The sequence below is a fragment of the Sesamum indicum genome, linkage group LG11 (assembly GCF_026168435.1).
Source record: "Sesamum indicum cultivar Baizhima isolate 11 linkage group LG11, ASM2616843v1, whole genome shotgun sequence".
Lineage (NCBI taxonomy): Eukaryota > Viridiplantae > Streptophyta > Magnoliopsida > Lamiales > Pedaliaceae > Sesamum > Sesamum indicum.
In genome coordinates, this window is record NC_142667.1 from 1,553,381 (window position 1) to 1,573,430 (window position 20,050).

The 20,050-nt window shown below is 33.8% G+C and overlaps 2 protein-coding genes across 4 annotated transcripts; both read right to left on the minus strand.

The window, feature by feature from the left end:
• Positions 1-1,600: 1,600 nt before the first annotated feature.
• On the minus strand, positions 1,601-6,569 carry LOC105173190 (putative pectin methyltransferase QUA3). Of its 2 annotated transcripts, XM_011094867.3 has the most exons (8): positions 5,913-6,569; positions 4,468-4,671; positions 4,179-4,389; positions 3,824-4,085; positions 3,272-3,643; positions 3,070-3,165; positions 2,160-2,412; positions 1,601-2,010 (listed from the first exon to the last, which is right to left on the minus strand). In XM_011094867.3, the coding sequence occupies exons 1-7, from the start codon at positions 6,351-6,353 to the stop codon at positions 2,193-2,195; spliced, it is 1,806 nt and encodes a 601-aa protein (XP_011093169.1). In that variant the 5' UTR covers positions 6,354-6,569; the 3' UTR covers positions 1,601-2,010; positions 2,160-2,192. The 2 variants fall into 2 exon arrangements, with proteins under 2 accessions (XP_011093169.1, XP_011093168.1); XM_011094866.3 differs by having other exon boundaries at positions 1,601-2,412.
• An 865-nt stretch (positions 6,570-7,434) lies between these two features.
• Positions 7,435-10,687, minus strand: LOC105173191 (COP9 signalosome complex subunit 1). Of its 2 annotated transcripts, none has more exons than XM_011094869.3 (6): positions 10,152-10,687; positions 9,231-9,557; positions 8,637-8,753; positions 8,454-8,539; positions 8,031-8,265; positions 7,435-7,887 (listed from the first exon to the last, which is right to left on the minus strand). In XM_011094869.3, exons 1-6 carry the CDS (start codon positions 10,542-10,544, stop codon positions 7,825-7,827), a joined length of 1,221 nt encoding a protein of 406 aa, XP_011093171.1. In that variant the 5' UTR covers positions 10,545-10,687; the 3' UTR covers positions 7,435-7,824. The 2 variants fall into 2 exon arrangements, with proteins under 2 accessions (XP_011093171.1, XP_011093170.1); XM_011094868.3 differs by having other exon boundaries at positions 7,435-7,933; positions 10,152-10,686.
• Between the last annotated feature and the right edge of the window lie 9,363 nt (positions 10,688-20,050).

Genomic DNA, 20,050 nt, shown 5'->3' on the forward strand with positions numbered 1-20,050 from the left:
CATAACTTCATCATCTTGCATTATTTTCAACAATATTTACAATTTTTTAAGGACAATTATCTCTATTAATTAATTTAAAATAATAAAAAAAGGTCTAGTTTTAAAAAAAAAAGTCTAATTAAGCAATCCTTATCTATAGCTTAATGGTTTATAAAATCCAACGTTGCACACTCACAATGTGAATTCGACTTATATACAGATAATTAGCCCAAAATACATGTGACAATCGTTATAGCCCAAGGGTTAAAGGTCGAAATGTGGGTGCGAATTTTTGTCAAGGAGTTTGGTGGGATTAGACGCACATCTTGATTTGTGTGTTAATTTTCATGTGATTAAATTTTGATTTTGAGCGATATAAAGATCAATTATAGGGACCTTTAGACGCACAGATGCAATCTTTGCTGACAAGGCTGTATGGTGCTATTCGTACATATTTTTCTATTTTTGTAACAAAAAATCAAAATAAAGAAGGGGGGGAGGGGGGCCGAGCTATGAATGACAATTGGTGTGCTTCAGTTTTGATCAATTATTATGAAATCAGATGGGAATAAGAGAGGTTTAATGTGGTCACATTTACTCTTCATCATGTCCCAATCCTACTCCTAAACCCTAACCTATCAATCCACTCCATCCACCTTATGCAATCTTGTCTTATTTTTGCACACTCCATTCCTATGCTAGCAAAAAACATCACATTTTTTTTGATTATATAAATTACAACGACCTTTTATGAGATTTGTATAGTTACAAGTATCTTCTCGTTGTTTGAAAGATTACAAATATTTTTAATATTTGATGAAATTATATAATCTTTGGATAGAAGTGTAAAATTGTTAACTTTGCATTTGTCGTGTTTTTTTCTTTTTTTTTAAAAAAAATTAAAAAATTGGGACAAGGTGAATGAATTTTTTTTTTTAAATTATAAAAGAAAAGGTCCATTTAATCCATAAAAAAGTTAACTTTTTTCAAAAGAATAAAACTATAATTCATAATCCACAAAGGTATTTTGATCAATTCACCACAAAAAATGAATGAAATCTAGTGGAGACTGATGTATTGAGTTAGTTATTAAATGACTGTTAAAATTAAGAAGATATTGATAATTTTTCAAATAATGAGATGTTTATAGTTATATCAATATATATATATATATATATTTAAGACACATGAAAATGGGTTGCCTTTTATTCCTCAATCAAATGGTGTAAAGTTTTATTTACATCTGATTGCAAAAAACAGGTTAAAAAGCTAAAAAACATCTAAAAAATCTATCCCATAGATAGCCTGAATTCTGGGGCAAGAAACTCTGACAAAAGTTGATAGTTACAGAAATTTTCACCATCAACCATTTACCTTTTGTCCTGCAACACATTTATCTTCTACCAGGCACTGAATTCAAAATTGTTCTATTAACACCTTTTGATTCATGTCTCCTTTTTGTTCACCACAACTTCTACTTGGATCCATGAATATTAATCAATTCTATTTTTTTGTTGTTTTTATTCGGCCACATTGATGAAATCACACGATAAATATATTATATTTTATCATATAATTTGAATTTATAATTTAAAGGAAAACTTAAAATGAAAACCAATAACGTAAGAAATGAAAATTACAATCGTCATATAATTAGTTGAATAGCAGCCAAATCGACAGTCGGCCATGCATAATCTTTATGCGACCATAAGGACCTTAAAGTTAGATCATGAAGCAGTAGTACCTGTCTAATTTTATAAAATCCAAGTTCAGGAATGGTGTTACCATTACAAACTGACCAAAAACTAGACATTCGATGGCAGTCATGTTTCGCTTGCTTTTTACAGTTTTCTTGGTTCTACCAAACCTACAATCTTTTGATTACATCCTCAACGGAGCAGCGGGAGCGAAATGAGATAATTACATAAACACTCTCTAGATTTGGATAAATTACGAGGAAGCTGCTGGTTTTGAAAATTTACAAAAGCAACCCATGAGTCGATCTTTTATATTACGGATCCCTCAGACCATCTGCTTTCCAAAGACGAGTCGGATATGTAAAAAGTATGGTTTATAGATGGTGCAGTGTAATTTTTCAAAATTGAGAAATTTCAATACTTAAACCTCAGGGACTGCTAACATAATTATCTCAGTGAAAGACAAGGTATACAGAAGAATACCTATATTTCAACGGACGGACACTTTAAGGGTTGTCAGTGGGATGCAGAAAGCTTCCATAAGCTCTTTGTTGCTACAAGAACTCTCTCCCTTCCATGTGATCTGGGCTCTTTCTCATGTACTGAAGTCGTCCATCTCAACGCATGAGAAATGTGACCGAGTTTCTCGATCGCTTCAGGTGAATCACGAATGATAACTGTGCCTTTCGGGCGCAACATTCTATCAATTTCCACCATCAAATCTACAAGATTACACCTGAAACCGTGTCCAGTTGGTCAAAATGGTATGAAGTTGTCGTTTAACTTATAAATGGAGAATGAATAAAGGGTCTTTGTGATTGCTTTTCATGAGGTGTATGTTGTAGAATCTCATATTTACGATAATATGTTAAGATGAACAGATTCGATTGGATAAGAATGCAACTTTCATTAAGAAATTTGACGAGAGAAACTAACGGGAAATTTTGTTTAGACTTGTGCAGAAGGCCGAGAACCTTTGTATCTCAAACTCCAACCATTGGGCAAACAGTACAGACAACCGATATAAGCATATAGGAGGAAAGAATCAAAATTATCGATATTTGAACATTGCAACAACCCTAATAACTTTTAGATTGAACTTTGACCACCCGATTGATAATTTAAACACTGAAAGCTACTTTGTAAAATTGTCTCGACCATATTTGAGCTAATTTATGTAATTCTTGTTGGATTATGGGGACTAACTAGTATACCAAACATTTTATGTGCGAAGTTCAGACCGAAAGATCCCATATAGACTAATCAGGAAACAAAACATTTTATCAATATTGAGGGGGATGAAGAAAAAAGAGGTGAAAATTTCACAGGAAAAGAGAACTCGGGCAGTCATAAGTTCGATGAATAACAAAACAGCAGAGAGAAACTAACATACCTGTTCATCCCAGAACTAGGATCCTTCAAAAGAGACTCTATATCATCCACATGAATTAGATCATAAGTTCGAGGATAGGTCGAGAAAGGTTCACACCTGTGAGCATCATCCACGTTTAACAGTTAGAGTACCTAACATCAGAATTTGAGATGTATAACATGGGTAATTTATAAACTACAGAAGCAGCGAAACTTCCACTCACCAATCATGGTAAACTCCTATAAGTCCTCGGTCATAAATTACATCAAGAGTTAAAGTCTTGCTGGAGGGAACAACATTCATCACCCAAACTGGATCAGATGCTATTGCTGCTGCAAAACCGCCAAAGAATGCATTCATGTCCATGATGTTTCGTATTAATGGTGTTCCCAATTTAATCTTTAATGTATTCTTGTAGTAAGCAATCCTCCTTGTCCATCTCTGATTGTCAACTTCAAAAACATCGGTTCCATTTTCCATCATACTGGCTCTTGAAGGAGCTTTTTGCAATCTCTCTGGCCAATTTGGAATTGTCCCCACAGCATATTCTCCCTCGGCAGGAGTCCTGCTCACACAGTTCGTCAAGTTGACATACCTGCAAACTCATACAGTTGAGTCCACAAAAATCTGTCTTTGCAGTAAGTTTACATCACTAGTCTTTACATGCTAATGGAAAAAAAAATAATTGAGGTTCAAGAGTTGATCTGACAATCATGATGATTTTGAGGAAAATAAAACAATAAAGAAACCGCACGACCAACATGCGTGTCATTACCATGCAGGACGTGGCTCATCAGATTCATCGCATAAGTGAAGCCCAAATTCATTTTGATTTGGAAGACATGAATCCCCATTAGGCTTTTTCCAGATGACTGTGTTCCCATCCACAACAATGAGCTGATAACATAATGATCTCGCTACTCCCTGTAAATCAGCCCATTCCCTTTCTTGTTTAGGCCACTGTACAGGTGGTCCAGAGATGACTAGGTAGCCTCCTGGGCGAAGTAACCGATCTACTTCAAGGAAATATGTTGCATCTGCAAAGTGACAAGCCTTCTGCATTACGAACAGATGTGGTATACTAAAGAAATCACAAATTAGATAGTAGTAAATCACAAAAAGGAACTCACTATAGGCAGTGAAAGGAATCAAACATCGAGAACAGTGCACCAGATCAAAAGAGAATCCAGGAAATGGAAGTCTACGCGTGCCAAGCATGGCAACAAATGCTGGTACTCCTCTCTCCAAAGCAAACTGTATTTGCGCTTTGTGTGAATCTCTTGGAGCAAAAGAAAGAGTCAAAATGCCTTGCGCAAGCATGTATCCACCAAAACTAGCAACCTACGTAGGAATGATCACTCAGATTTCATGAAGCTACATTAATCAGCAAGGTCAAGGAAATAGGATAGAAGTTCCTACCCCGCATCCCATATCAAGAGCTGTTCTCAAAGCTCCACTAGCAATAGGGATATACTGTTTAAGTTTTTCAATATACTGTACAGCTCCCTCTGGAAACATTGTGCCACCACCTGGAAATATGAAATACGAACCTTCTCTTTTCATCCACCCCTGGTGGCCTTTCCTGTCAGCAATTTTATTGTAAGGCATGTTATCATGCCATATCTGCATTTAAACGTGTTTAAGATAAATTAGACAAGTCAAAGACAAGCGTACAAGCCAAATTGTAAGCATTAAACTGCATCATGCAAACTGAGTATAATAGGCAAAAGATTCCCAATATGTGCAGAAGTAGTAATGCACCTTAGTGTGCTTTGGCATATCAAATGAGAGCAGCAGCCATGGCACAGTATCTCTTACACAGTCTTCTAGGATATTATACATTTCTACATACCTAGAATATCCTCCTATCTATCAAAGAAATAGACTCTTCTGATTGGTTTTCAGAATGTTATTGTTTGCACATAAGCAAATGCTCCTTAGAATTACTTTCTAACTGCCTGATCTCAGACTCCAATCTTAGAAAAGGGGTTCATAAACTCAATTGCTGCAACAGTGAATTTTTGTAATTCCATTTCATATCCACAAAGAAAAGGAACTATTCTAACCACTCTAAATTCGTTCCACTGCATGCTTTTGCAGAAACGAGAACAAAAAAGTACAAATGAGAAAAAGAAGTTAAGAATTGATGTCTGCTAATTACTGATGAAGAAAATTGCATATCATTGCACAACCTAAGGATTTGAATGCACTTGTTCTTGATCAAGTAAAGTGCACTTGATGTCAATACGATGGATTGAAGAAAACAGATGTGAAACATCAACACCATAAAAAGGCATACTATATGATGGAAAGCCAATCAAGGTCATCTACAAGAAACATGTGTAGCACTCTACTAGCATATAATTTAAAGAGAGAAAGTTCAACTTCTGAAGCAATATACACATGTACAGAATTTATCACATGAGTAACATGAAGTAGCAATGATACTAACAAGGTATCAAACTCAGCAACAATGCAAGATTAAACTTTTAACACCTAAACCAGTTGTCAATTATAGTACTAAGAGTAAATTTAACGAGTTAAACTAATCAACCACTCTAACAATTCCTTGCACAAATTTGAACACGAAGCTCTATTGCAGAAGACTAATTCAACATTTTCATCCAAGAAGCTAATTTCAAGCTCAAGAGATACAGGTCACCATTCAACAGAGTAAACAAAATCATTTGCTTGTTTTCTCCCACATACTAAACAAGCTAAAGAAACATCTAAAAAGCTAATGCATACAGCCGAAAGACAGCATTGTACTAAAAATCAAGAAAATCAAACAAGAAGTAAAATAAAATTATCTTTTTGTATAACATCCGGAATCAATAAACTGATAAACCAAATAAGGACTTCACCTTGTGCAAACTCTCAGGCCACTGGACCGGAACCCGATACCCCTGCGGCGGAGGGATCAAACAAAGCGGCGTCTCCTCCGCCTTGGGACAATGCCTCTCCCTATAATAATTCATCTCCCTGCTAAGCTGACTATTAATTCTGGGATCCTCACAAGGCATGTGATCCACCATGTCGGCAGGGCAAGCGTCGATGGTCACCCCTTGTCGCCCAAGCTCCAGTAGCGCCAGCAACTTCGCACGGTTGCGGGGATCCAAAACAGGGGATTGCAGCGCCGTCTTCCTCCCGGATGCGGCAAACGCGTCGCCTAATGGGGTGAATACTAGAAGAAAGAGGACAAGAACTGCTAAGAAGAAGGCGGCGGTGATAATGTCCAATAGACGCCATTTCCGGGCGTTCCGCTGCTTGGAAGATGCAAGATTGAAAAGGCCCATTTGTCTCATTTGAAATGGAGGGAGCCCAGAAACTCAAGATCTTATTGTACGTATACATACACAGAGGGGTACGTATAGGCGTAATGTATCTATGTGTGTGTGTGTTTTGCTTGAAGATCTGAAGTGTGAGGAGTGTGCTTTACGATTCAAGAGCTGATACTATATTATTTTTCACCTTTCTTGTAGACTGCGACGTTGGGCAGGAAGTGATAATACAAGGCAGGGGCATAAGTTCTGCGTAATGTACACATTCATCCTTGGTCGATTCGATTCTGGAATAGCGACTAAGCTCCACGTCAATGGTATCTCATCGCCTCTCTCCTATGTGGTCAATCACTCATACTCACAACCACGTGCCCAAGTCACTTGTACCCGGTCGACCTATGTGTATCCTACAAGGCATCCAGCTCAGCAAACTTCCATTAAAAATGAACATTTTCAATGGGATTGTACTAAATAAACAAGCTTCCAAAATATTAAATAATATAAAATTAAAAATTAAATTTTGAAAATAAAACCAATCAAGTTATAAGTTTCTCCATGAGTGTGGTCAACGACCAATTGCTAACACGTCAAAAGACATGCACGATCCAACGTGGAAAATCACATGTCTTGACCTTGTGATGTGGCTTCCTAGCACTACTAACGACCCAGCTATGGTTCTTATATGCTATATGACGCGCATGATAGTTGTCACTTTATGATAATAAGTATGTGACATATATGTTATCTGCATGTCCAATGACTCATTCTATCTCCTATGTGGCAAGTAACTTGTTTGGATGGCTGATCTTCTCGTTCCTACGTGCATGTGGCCAGTGGATGGCTCACATACCACAGCTATGTGTTGGTGACGTGTCCTACGCTCTAGCAGCTGACCCACAGCTGGTGTTACATGGAAGATGATCCCTCTCCTTCCTACGTGGTCAGCTTCCATATGCCAGCATGGCTAATGACTCAGCTTATGATCCTACGTGTCACACGCCTGCATGGCTTTGTGATAGAACAGAAATCGCCATCCCAATACAAGAATTGAATCTGAAAATGTGAGGTGTGATAAATTCATGTTGAAGTTGTAGAATACTGAAAATGGCAGCAAATATCAGGTAGCCCCCGAAGGGTGCTATCAACATAGCTTCTTACTAGGCTTTTATAAAATCTGGCTATGAACAAAGAACAATATTTCAATCTTAATGACAGACAAAGATTCCAGAGCCTGTGATCCCCTCGACCAAACTAGGACTGCCTTGAATAGCCAAATAGACTCAAACTTCTCGTTTCAAAAGATGTAAGCATCCTTTCAAGCCATATCAGCAATACAAGTTTCTAAACTCTGACTGTATGCAGAACTTCCCAAAATCGACTTTTCAAATCCATATCAGAATGAATCTGATGTGTATATAACTTTGCAACTGTACATTTCAATGCTTCCGAAGGTTATGTTCATGTTTGATAAGATTTGCCCTCAAAATCATGGTTCTCACTTCCCTATCAAATTCACTCGCAGTCTGCAAGACACGCTGGAATGTGCTGTTCCTCTGATCTGCATGCCGTGCATAAAGAATTTTATTATGGGAGTCGATTCGAGCCTGCACGAAAAAGTGCAAGTTGCAATCATGAAAATTGTCAACTATATCTAGACGTTTTCTATATTTATCCGGAAACGCAACGATTGGCCTTGATTACCTTTATTTGGTTGTTAGGAATCAGTGCTTCAAGTTCTTTTTCAAGGTCTGTAACGCTTGTCTTGAAGGCATTCGCCATCATGTGTAGATCAACAGAAACAAATGGGAGTACGTAGTGGGTGAGAGCCTTGTTACGTATTCGCTCGTATAGAGTCTTCAGATGATCATGTAAATGGATGTCAAGCAACAAGTTTGCCTTTGGATTTTCGAGATACTCCATACAGGAAACATAGCGGCTGCAAAATAAGAGTATGTGCTGAAGTCAAACAAGGAACTTAAGATTCTAGTAGATACTATACCCTTTCTTAATGGTTTTTATTCCATGATGAAGTTCTTGTAGTGAAATACTGCATCAAGTTAGCCAAAATAGTGTGGCTCTGATTCCTCCTCTAACAGTGATTATCTAGGTGTCGCTTTGAGTTACCCGCTATAGAAATCATTAATGAGCTCCCTTATTTCAGGTACCAATTCCAAGCAATTCCTGAAATTAATGTTGTCAATGACATATCTCTGCAAAACATAAACAGTTTAAGTGGTAAGGAAATTGCAAATCATCAAACTCATTGTAATCTACTTCAAGAAAAACAAGCAAAGCATGGTATATTGCCTTCAGTTCTGCCCGATTAAAAGTTGCAAGTGCACATAGACCACCATAAGTTGCAACATCTTGCAGTGCGATTACTTCTGTGTAGCTGTTCTGTATTAACATTCCAGTATCCACGAACTGCAAGTACTCTTAGCAATGTTAGAGAAATATATTAAACACAACCAAACGCATATCATGATTTGCCCTCACATATAGCCTATTCAAATCAGTACTACTTTTTCTTGTTCAGAATATTTATCATTAGGTTCTTTAATTGGAAAAGACCTTCAGTTTAGCAATTGACATATCTTCTAGGATTAGAGATAAATCTCACTTCTATCATTTGTATGTCAATAACATTTTCTCCTTAATATAGAAATTAGTTTTGCAACCTCAACCAGTAGTATCCAAATGTCCAACCGAAAAGAAAACCAACGAAACAAAATACGAACACATTAGAGTAGAAAATGGGGAACATCCTAGTTCATTCCACCCTTGCATTGGTGCCTCTGTGACCCAAAAATCAATTGGGGGTATTATCTACAAGGGAATAAAATATCAACTCTTTAATACTCTCTTACGGCACAGGATGAAAAGAACATTTTACTGGCATACCTCTCGAGCAGCAAACTTATACTTTTCGCCCATCATAGCAGCCAACCCAGCAGCACAATGTAGTTTTGAAATTGTAACAGAATCGGGTCTGAAGCGATCCTGATTTTGCCATGCCATACAAAAATAGCTTGAAATATTGAAGAAGTGACCCATCTCAATGCTAACCAATATTGCATTCAGACACATGTGAACGATATGTGCTGATGTAGTACAATACTCATGAGTACGGATGTAACTTTTAAATGCTTCTTCAAGCTGACCATGTGCATAGTAAAAATCTCCAAAATCATTGTATCCCATCCGAATGCTCTCTTTGATTAAATTTGTCTGCAAGACGAGAGAGTGAAGTTACAAAGTAATAAGCAGAAAAACAATGATCTGCTAAAAAGCAAAGCATGCAAAAGACGTTCCAAAAGATACATATAACATGAATAAACTTGAACAAGAACTACAGGAAAATGCGAGACTTTGATAATGGACATATGTGTTAATGAATTAACATGGAGATTTTGAGAAAGTAAATTCATAATGCACAGAACATGTGGCATAAAAAACAAGAAATATCATCAGTTTTGGCAGGCAAATTGACAAAACCGAGATTCATCAGTGCCTGAGCGATCACAAAGCTTTAGCCATTGCATACTGATATTCACAAGAAAGAGAAGGTATAAGCGCCAACTGAGTCAGCTGAATCGGTGAACAACAATTTCACGAACTGAAACAACTCTAGGATATATTGATTACCACACAGTATTTCGGTCGAAAGGCAAGCAGCAAATATATGTCGTGATTGTGAAATACCCGATCCAGGACCAAAACAAATAACATAGAGTCACATTAACAACAAATAACCAACATGTAAAGGAGAAAGTGACAGAGCTATCAGTGTGCTATCTACAGTTTCCAAACTAGTCACTCTACCATGGAAGCATTGAGCTCATTCTCGAGCTTCTCCTTCCTCAACTCAGCCCGTCGGTCCACATCATCCGCCCAAGCGTTATCACTCCCATAATCCGGCCCCAATCTGCCATCAATCTTCGCCACAACCTCCCGAAAAAGCTGCGTATCCTCGCCCTTCCTAATCTCGTCATACGCCATCCGCAAAGCCTCCAACTCCATCGAAGCGACGCCGCAGTTCTCAGCAATGAAGAGGAGGCGGCTGATCTTCGTGCGTCCAGTATACAGCGCCGCGTACGCCTCAATGTCGAGGTGCTCGACAACCATAACTGGGCGGTGCCGGCCTTTCTCTCCAACGTCGACGGAGATATCGTCCTCCTCAATCACCGGTCCCACGGCGTCGCCTTCCGCTGCCATTCTCTCAGCCAAAACCGACCTAGTACTGACTAGGGCTTTTCGTTCTTCGAGTTTCCTAATTCTGCTTCTCTCCCGCTTCAGTGTTGCTCTGGTGGTGTTGTGTGCTGTGTGTGGTGTGCGGGTGTACGCAAAACCAAACTCTCTGATCAGCTAAATATGTCCTTTAAGAAAAAGTCAAAGATTTTTCTTTAAATGGAAAGAGTAGAAAATGGGAAAACTAAAATTAAAGGAATTTGGCAATATAAAAATAAGAGTAAATTAATGGGATAATTACACTGCAATATCTTTAAATTTGATATAATTACACGTAAATTCATATAATTATTTTTTATCTAACACATCCTATTAGTCAATATTTATAAAATTCGTTAATATCAACAAAAAAGAATATTGAATTAAAATTTATATTTTATTATTGATTGACTTATTGTTTATTTATTACGAGTCAAATATTTTTTTTTTTACCAAAATATTCTTATAAGGGTGAAGATATACCTTCTCATAGAATTTCGTGCAAAAATGCATAAGGGTAGCTTGATAAAAGAAAAATATTTGACCTGCAATAACTAGTACAATATAATTTTTTTTTAAGCTATTTTTTGATCCCATAACTACTAAAAGTAGCACATTTGATCCGAAATACACGAAAAACGGAAAGGTGTTTTGGACCAAAACTGCTATTTTTCAAAAGTTATGGGACCAAAATTGAAAATTTTGTAACCAATTAGATCAATAGTGAAAAAATCCCAAAATACAGTACGAAAAAATGCGATTTTTCCTTAATTTTAACTTCAAAATAATTCTGTATTTTTAATTCAGTTCAAATGAGTCCTTTCAATGAATAATTTTTCATACTGTGCTAAAAATCACATTAATTAGAAAAATATAACCGCTTTAATTGCAACAATGCAGTTATTTAGATAACGATTGGATTAAATGACTAACATAATTATTATGAATTTAATGAGTTTATTGGATTTCAAATAAAAAAAATATTTAAACAACAAAGTTCTATAATTAGAACAGATATAAGAAAATAAATATGTGAGCTAAGATATTGAAAAATAAGGTAAAAAAACCCCTTATTTATTCAAATATTCTTTGATTTGAAAGATTATTAAATTCACAACAATTACATTAATATGACATTTAATCAAGTTATTATCTATATCTAACTTTGGACTTCCTCACCATCATTTGATAGTTATTTTCTTTATCATTATTTTAATGCATTTTTTTTGTCACCAATTTTTCATAATCTAATATTAATTACTATTTTTTTGTATATATTTATTAAATAATAATTATTATATTTTAAATAATATTAAAGAACTATGCACACATGTAGAACGTGCCACAAGGTACTCGATTTTATATAATCGGCGAACACCATTTAGTGTCCTCAATTTTTATTGTCCGTCATTTTTATTTTTTTTAATTATTTTATGAATTTCCTTCCCTCTCTTTCTATATATATATATATATATATATAAATTCTCATTTTTCTCTCTTCTCAACTTCTATTTCTCTTCTTTTTTTTTAATAATTTCTCATAACTTTTTTCTGTTTCTTTTTATATTTTATTTCTCCAATCAATATATATACACACATTTTAAATTAAGAATTATTTTAAAAATTATAAAAATTAATTATACGCACAGATTTGAGTGCAACTGACCAAATTAATTATGCACACACATGTAAATAATTATTCAATAATAAATTATTTTTATTAAAATAATTATATTTTTTTAAAATTTATGTGTGATGACCAAGTTGCAATTAAAAATAAAATATGAAGGACGGGAGCAATCTTCTACAAAAATGAAACAAAAAATTCGAGGGGTACTACTAATGAGCTGGCTAGGCTCTTAGTCAGCTGGGCTAGTATGCGTAACTTGTGAGTTTAACCAATAATTTTAGGGGGCATCATCACTCCCTTCCACTAGGGGGCCTATTAGGAGGATGCGCCAGTTGGTGGCGACTTATTAGGAGCGGGCGTCAGCTGGGGGCAGCTTATGTAAGTGCGTATGCCAACTAGGAACGACTTATGTAAAAATATGCTCCAGCTGATGATGGCTTATTTAGAGTCAACTACAAGTTGAAAACTAATCTTGTGAGTAACGTAAGATGGAAAACAAGAATTGCATTTATTGATGTGAGATAATGCTTGATTACAACGATAACAAGTCGTTAGTAGAGAGTAGGGATTTTAGGGGGGGAAAAAAAAGAACTTTCTAAGGTTATAAGCGTTCCACGGTTGAGAAAGCCTCCTGCCATCAGTATACCTGTGCAGCAAGGTTGCGCTTTCAAACTTATGGATATGCTCGAATGGATCAGTAGTACCATTATAAGCAGGTAGGTGCGATGGTGCTCAAAATTGAGCAAGGAGTTCTTTCACCATGATGTGTTCGTTGAAGGGAATACCACGCTCAATAGGCATGGTCTCTTTCGTCACTTGTTGGCAAAGTTCCACCATCTCTTTCTTTAGTGATTGCCAAATGCCAGGGGGCTGGTACCCAGCTGCCTCCTTGCTTACAAAACCAGCAGGGGTGGATCGACCTTGCTGGCGTCCAGCAAAAATCTACTAGTCCATACCTTGACTTCCTGGCGTCTGTCCTCTCTCCAGTTGGGAAGAGGTCCCTGCTTCGCTAGCTTGAGAACCACGGAGAGTTGGGTTGATGGTTTCCATGATGAATTGTCGCAGTTGCTCACAGAACAGCAAGTTCAGAGCAACAAATCTAACTGTTTGGTTAGGAGTTGGAGCTGGGACTGGAGTATTAGCTCTTGGTGCTGGATCTAGATCGGAACGTTAGCATCTCCCACAGTGGGGTCTGTAGGTAGAATAGCAGGTCCAGACACAGTAGGGAAAGAAGAGTCTCCCTCATAAGATTCATGGTCACCTTCATTTTTGGAATTTATCATTTCTCACACCAAAGCTCAAGTGTTCCCACAGACAGCGCCAATGATGCGTACCAAAAATTTAACCAGATAATCGAATGATCTTCAAGAAAATTCTAAAATTATCAGAGGACTAGCCCTGCAAAACAGAGGTTAACACTCTGATATTTAAGTTAATAACGGATGAAAGGAGAAATAAAAGGAAAACTTGAAATAAAATGAGAATATGGTGAAACATGTTTAAAAATGGTGAATATTCTTATGTTGCAAAATATAAGCTTGAAATATCCTGAAACTCGAGAGAGAATAGTGCAAGAAAGTGAGAGTTTGAGAATAAGTGTTATGTTACCAGAAGCCTGCACAAGACCTTTATTTACTGGCTTGTACAGAGTTGAATACGGGGTCAATTGCTAAGTTCCGTACACCATTAAAAAGCTCTTTGACATCCGAAACAAACCGTTGGTATTTTGGATAAATATTGACTAAGATACATAAGTTGGACTAAATTTTGCCAAATCTGCCTAAAAATCGAACAGTTGGAGACGTGTACAAATGTGTTGGCAAGTTACATGATGTGTCCTCCCAACTGTATGATGACGTGTCCAACTGAAATAAGCTTATTTCTTGCCCTACCAGTTTAGTAAAGTAACAAGTAAGCCTATGGGCCTTTCTTCCCTGCTGATGGGCTTTTATCCATCCTACTAGTGGATTTTTATCCATCCTATTGATGATGAGCTAGTTGGGCTCTTAGTCGGCTGAGTTAGTATGCCTAGCTTATGGGATTGGCCCAATAATTTTAAAGGACATCAATATTTATTTTAAATAGGTTCGAGTTAATTTTTGATATACATAAGCAGAAACTAATTTTTTTTTGTCTCTAAATTCAGTCTCTTTTGGCCTTCCTAAGCTGGAGACACAGAGGTTTGGGGAATGTCAAACCTGATTTTCGGACTATCCTTCCTTCTTTCGTTATTTTCCACCTGAAAATATGAAATATTCATATTAGTTATGCAAATAATTACATGAGTATATGATAACTATACCTCATGAGATTGTAGTTGTAAAATTACACTAACACCAATATTCTCTTTGCGGGGGTGGGGGATATTTATACTTTTAGAGGGGGCAAATGGTATTTGTGTAAACATATTTTTAAAAGGTGTAAATACAATTTGCCCTAATTATAAATAAATTATGTGACGAGTCATTCTCATCAAATTAATTTTTTATAAGTTTCATTAACATCTTTAACCCTTTGTAAAATTATAAATACACTACTCAGATTGTAATTGTAATTCTAATTCGGGAATAAAATTTTACAAGTACACCCCGAGATAAATTACATGAAATCTCGTTATGGGGTGCGTGTATTGGTAATTTTTTTGCAAAAAGCATGGAGTGATTTTATAATTAAATCTAACCTTAGCGGATAATCACATAAAAACATGTGTAGGAAAAAACAAATTACATTTTAGAGGAAAAATGCAACTTTAGTTCTGTAATTTATGGGGTGTGGTCATTTTTGTCATGCATGAGTGAATTTTCTTCAATTTTGTACTGTAACTTTAAAATTTTGGTAATTTTGGTCTTTTCTCAAATATTTTGACTGAAAAATTACATGTGGCTTGCATATGACCAAATTAAATTGTAATTTTAGTTCTGTAACTAATGAGGTGTTGGTATTTTTAGTCTTGTAACTCAGAGGGTTGGCACTTATGGTCCTGCACAACTAGATTTTTAGAACAAAAATTATAATTTAATTGAATCGGGTGTGCAAGTCACAAGCAATTTTTAGGCCAAATTGGCTGGAAAATAATTAAAAGTGTCGAAATAGGACCAAACATGCCGTCTTCCTAAATTACAGAACTAAAATTATAATTGTTCCTATGTTTTAGTCCTATAATAAAAAGGATATTGTATTCGTAGTATGGTACTTCTGGAAAGATAAATACCTGTACTCGGTGACCAAATAATGTAAAAATGGCGATTTGAAGCTTTGCAAAGTAAGCTCCAGCACAAAGTCTGCAAACTTTTGATAAAATTATCAACACAGGATTAAATTTATTAAAAAATGATTAAATTTGATATGCTAAGGACTAAATTCATCAGAAAAAGGACTAAATATGTAATTGAAGTAAGTTATATGACAAAAAAATACTAATAATTTAAAGTTACAGGACCAAATATGTAACTTTGCCTTATTTAATTAAACAAGGGGTGAATAGTAATTTACCCCCCTATAATATTGAAATGAGCACATTATCTTCTTATGAGAAAAATATTGCAATTTACCCCCCTGTATTTTTTAAAATGAAGCAATTTACCTCCCTATATAAAGAGGTAAATTGCTTCATTTTAAAAATCATAGGGGGTAAATTATTGTATTTTAAAAAATACAGAGAAGTAAATCGCTATTTGTTTTTCATAAGGAGGTAATTTGCTCATTTGCGATATCATAAGGGGGTTGCTTGCATTTTTTCCATTAAACAAGTATAACAAAAATTTAAATTAAGTAGATTTGTGTTTGGATCGTCAGTATATTTAAATCCTAATTCATTTTGTGTTGATCACATGCATGCAAAAACACAATTAAATAAAAGAAAATTCACTTGCAATTATACATTCTTTAAGGCGTAAAATTACAAACATATATACTGAAAATAATATATATATATATATATGTTAATTCTGATCGGTTACTTAATTAAATAAATATAATAAATATTTAAATTTATACATACATAATCATGTGTGACGCCCCAAAAATTATAATATATAATTGTGGGATTAATTGATAAATTTTTATGAAACTTAATTAATTAATAAATAAATTATAAATTAAAAATTGAATATAATAAAGTTTGAACGGAATAAATTGGAGTTCGTTATAATATTTAAGAACAAAGTATATTAATTAATAAATTAAAAAAGACGTAATTGGTATTTTAAATATATATATATATATATATATATATATGAAGAGAGAGAGAGTTGAGAGTGGTGGGGTGGTGCCACAAACCCCCACCGCCTCACCTCTCTTTCTTACCCCTACCTATATATATATATATATATATATGTTGCTATTGGCCAAATCGACACGCACACTTCACACAAATCACAAATTGAACAGACATTGCGCATAGAACAGAGGGACTGAATTTTGGATTTTTAATTTTTAATAATTTATATAATTATATTATTTAATTAACCTGTTTATTAAATATTATTTATATTGATTGATATACCATTTAACTGAAATATTTTATGAGTTTGGCTATTTAAATTAGTGTTGAATTAAATATCAGATTTATATAAAAATAATATAGTTGGGTAATTAAATTATTAGATTTGTTAGATTTAAATACTACTATAATTAATTTACACAATTTCATCGAAATGATTAACCAAATACGTAATTCTATATATTGTTGTTTAATTAAATTATATAGTAACGATAAATTAATTGAAAAATTCATAAAAATATTTTAAAAATTATATTTAAGAAATATTACGTTATTAAAAAGAGAAAATGAGGCTTTTAATGATAATCTAATTTAGGGATGATATTAAAAATGATAGTTATAAATATATAAGGAGGTTTAATTAAATGAAATCTTATAAGTTAGTTGATAAATTAAATATATATTTGAAAAGCTTAGAAAATGTAGTTATTTAAAAAAAATTGGAAAAGAGGTTTGGACTTTAATAAAAATGAAATAAGAGATTGGTAGAAAATGTACGAACATTATATAATATTTTATTTAGAGTTTTATGATATTCTATATATATTGGTTATACGTATAATATTCTATTATAGGACGTGACAACAAAATAGAGGATTGAGCAATCCCTTGTGCTAATTGAAGCATTTTGAGATTTGAGGTAAGTATAGCTAATCGGATTTATAAATTTATATGTGTAGTATTATATATATTATATATATTGGTTGTTTATATATTTAATTGTGGACTATTTGTTAGATTACTTTTATATCGGTGGAATTATTACTATGCGTTATATGTGATTGAAATGTATGGACGTGAGAGGTATGATTATGTTGTCGTATAATTGATTATTGCATGAAATCGAATTAAAAAGTTATTACTGAGAAAATAATTATTATAGAAAATAGAATGAAAAAAGTTAGTGGTAGTGCTGTTGTGAATTGAAATAAAAGATGACGCTTATCTAGTTGGGAACATAGTCAATGGTTTACGATAATGTGATCAATAGTGATGTAGTTGATGATGTGATATGAAAAATAAACGAATTAAGCTAGGTATCATGGCGCGTAGAGTTATCGGGATATTCCGGTAACGGGGGGTATCATGTGTTGTTAGCTACACACTTGGGTGGTATGGAGATGACATGCTTGTTGTGATGCCATGTACTGATATTGCTACACACTAGAATAGAAAGTGTGGTGGTATCACATACAACGGGTATCCTATACTATGATATGACATTGACTGAGATGATGATAGCCGACAAAATCATTAACTGATTTATTCCAACTAGAGTAAGTAGGGCCCTCAAAAAATAAATGATAGCATCAAATATTATATCGTGGATTGATTTACAGTTATGGGTATGTATTACTCCTTACATCTGTTGTTACTATACGATGAATATTTGTTAGTTGATGTGATTTCATTGTACGTAACTTGTTGTCTATGTGTATATATATAGACTGATTAGCTATACTTACTGAATAAGCAGTTCATTCCTTGTCACGTACTTTTCAGGAGATAGGTCACACTGACTAGCCACATTGGACTTTGAGCCGTACCGTTATTCTTATTAGGTGGATCAGCCGTGACATCTGAAACCGGGATTTTTGGTTGTTTGGTTGTTAAATATTCTAGCCTTTTGTCGGGTTTGCATTTAAAATTTTGTACTGTTGGCTGTTACGCTATTTCCCTTTGAGGTTATGTATATGAGGACATCTGGTGAAGTAAATATAAACTTTTGGTGATATCTATTATCTCTTGTGATATTTATATATTATACTGATAAAATAGAATTTATTTTATGCGTTGAAAAGAAATTACTTATAAAATAAGTTGTAATTAAGAAAATAATAACATAGTGATAATTAAATATAGTCAGTAGATGTGTTATATCACGTGCTTCATTGCTAGTATGTATTATACCATATGAGTGAATGTCAGAGATTTCTGTCAATGGTACCTCCACTACCTGCGATTTTCTCATGCTTTTCCTGCACCAAAAATTTAAATAAATAATAATAATAATAATAATAATTAATCTTGATTTGTTATAAGTTTTCAAGAATTTAATAGTGATATTCCTTTTTTTCAAATTTAATTTTAGAAAAAAAACACAACGAACTCCTATGATATTTGGTATAATTACGAATTTAATACACCCCTCGAATGTTTGATAAAATTATATAATTATTGAATGGAGGCACAAAATTGTCAACTTTTCCCTTATTGCATTTTTTTCCCCTTAAATTCAATAATTGTTAAAAAAAGATGGACGAAATAGATGGAAAATTATTCAATAAAAAAATTCAAAAATAAATAAAAATAAATTTTATAATCCATAAGGCATTTTGGCCATAAAAATTGATCGAAAACTAATGAAGACTAACAGATCAAATCAGTTATTAAACGACGGTTAAATCAGGAGGGGTATTTGTAATTCCCAAATAATGACCGAGTATTCATAATTAAGACCAATTTCAAGAAAAAATATTGTAATTTACGTATAATTTTATTTAATTAAATAAATATAATAATCCTTATGATATTACAACGGAGCAAATTATCCTCTTATAAAAAAAATTTAGTAATTTATCATCCTATACTTTTTAAAATGCAGCAAGTAAATTATTTTATTTTAATTAACACAAGGGATAAATTGCTATTTTTTTTTCACAAGGGATAATCTTATTTATTTATAATATCACAAAAGAGTAAATTGCATCAAAAGACAGAGCCTGATCTTTTTTACTTCACTTTCCGAGGAAAAGCGCGATTTCTCCTAATCGAATCCTTTGTGAAGGTGTGGAAACGTTGTTACAGCATAAATGAACGTATAGCAATAGCAAAAGCAAAGGAGAAAACAAATTCCTTCATATATATTTGACTTTAATCTTAATTAAGAACCCTTGTTTATATATATATATATATATATATATTAATAGGATACATTACAATAAGCTCTTTTAAGGTTTTATATAATTATAAATATTTTATTGTTGTTTGAAAAATACAAAGACTCTACTGATGCTTGATAAATGGCTAGAATGTCAACTTTACCTTTACTGTATTTTTTTTATTTTAAAAAAATAAAGAAATTAAACGAGGTGGAAAGAAAATTATCCAATCCATAAAAAAATAAAAAAAATTTAAAAAATAAGTAAAGTTATAATTTATAATCCACAAAGGCATTTTAGTAAGTTCAATACAAAAAATGAATGGAAACCTGATGGAGACTAAAGGGTTAGTCTAATTGTTAGATGACTGTTAAAATCAGGAGAGATTGATAATTTTTCAACAACAAGAGAATATTTGCAATTATGTCAAATTTCAAAGAGCTATTGTAATTTTACTCTAAAAAATATTAAATAAATATGG

Excerpts from the sequence above, each read along its gene's own strand:
- LOC105173190 (XM_011094867.3), bottom strand. The coding sequence starts at position 6,353 with ATGAGACAAATGGGCCTTTTCAATCTTGCATCTTCCAAGCAGCGGAAC. Across the intron at positions 3,644-3,823 it reads GATGAGCCACGTCCTGCATG|GTATGTCAACTTGACGAACT; the intron begins GTAATGACACGC and ends ATGAGTTTGCAG. Across the intron at positions 3,166-3,271 it reads ATAGGAGTTTACCATGATTG|GTGTGAACCTTTCTCGACCT; the intron begins GTGAGTGGAAGT and ends TGATGCTCACAG.
- LOC105173191 (XM_011094868.3), bottom strand. The coding sequence starts at position 10,544 with ATGGCAGCGGAAGGCGACGCCGTGGGACCGGTGATTGAGGAGGACGAT. Across the intron at positions 8,540-8,636 it reads TTAATCGGGCAGAACTGAAG|AGATATGTCATTGACAACAT; the intron begins GCAATATACCAT and ends TATGTTTTGCAG. Across the intron at positions 7,934-8,030 it reads TTCCTAACAACCAAATAAAG|GCTCGAATCGACTCCCATAA; the intron begins GTAATCAAGGCC and ends TTTTTCGTGCAG.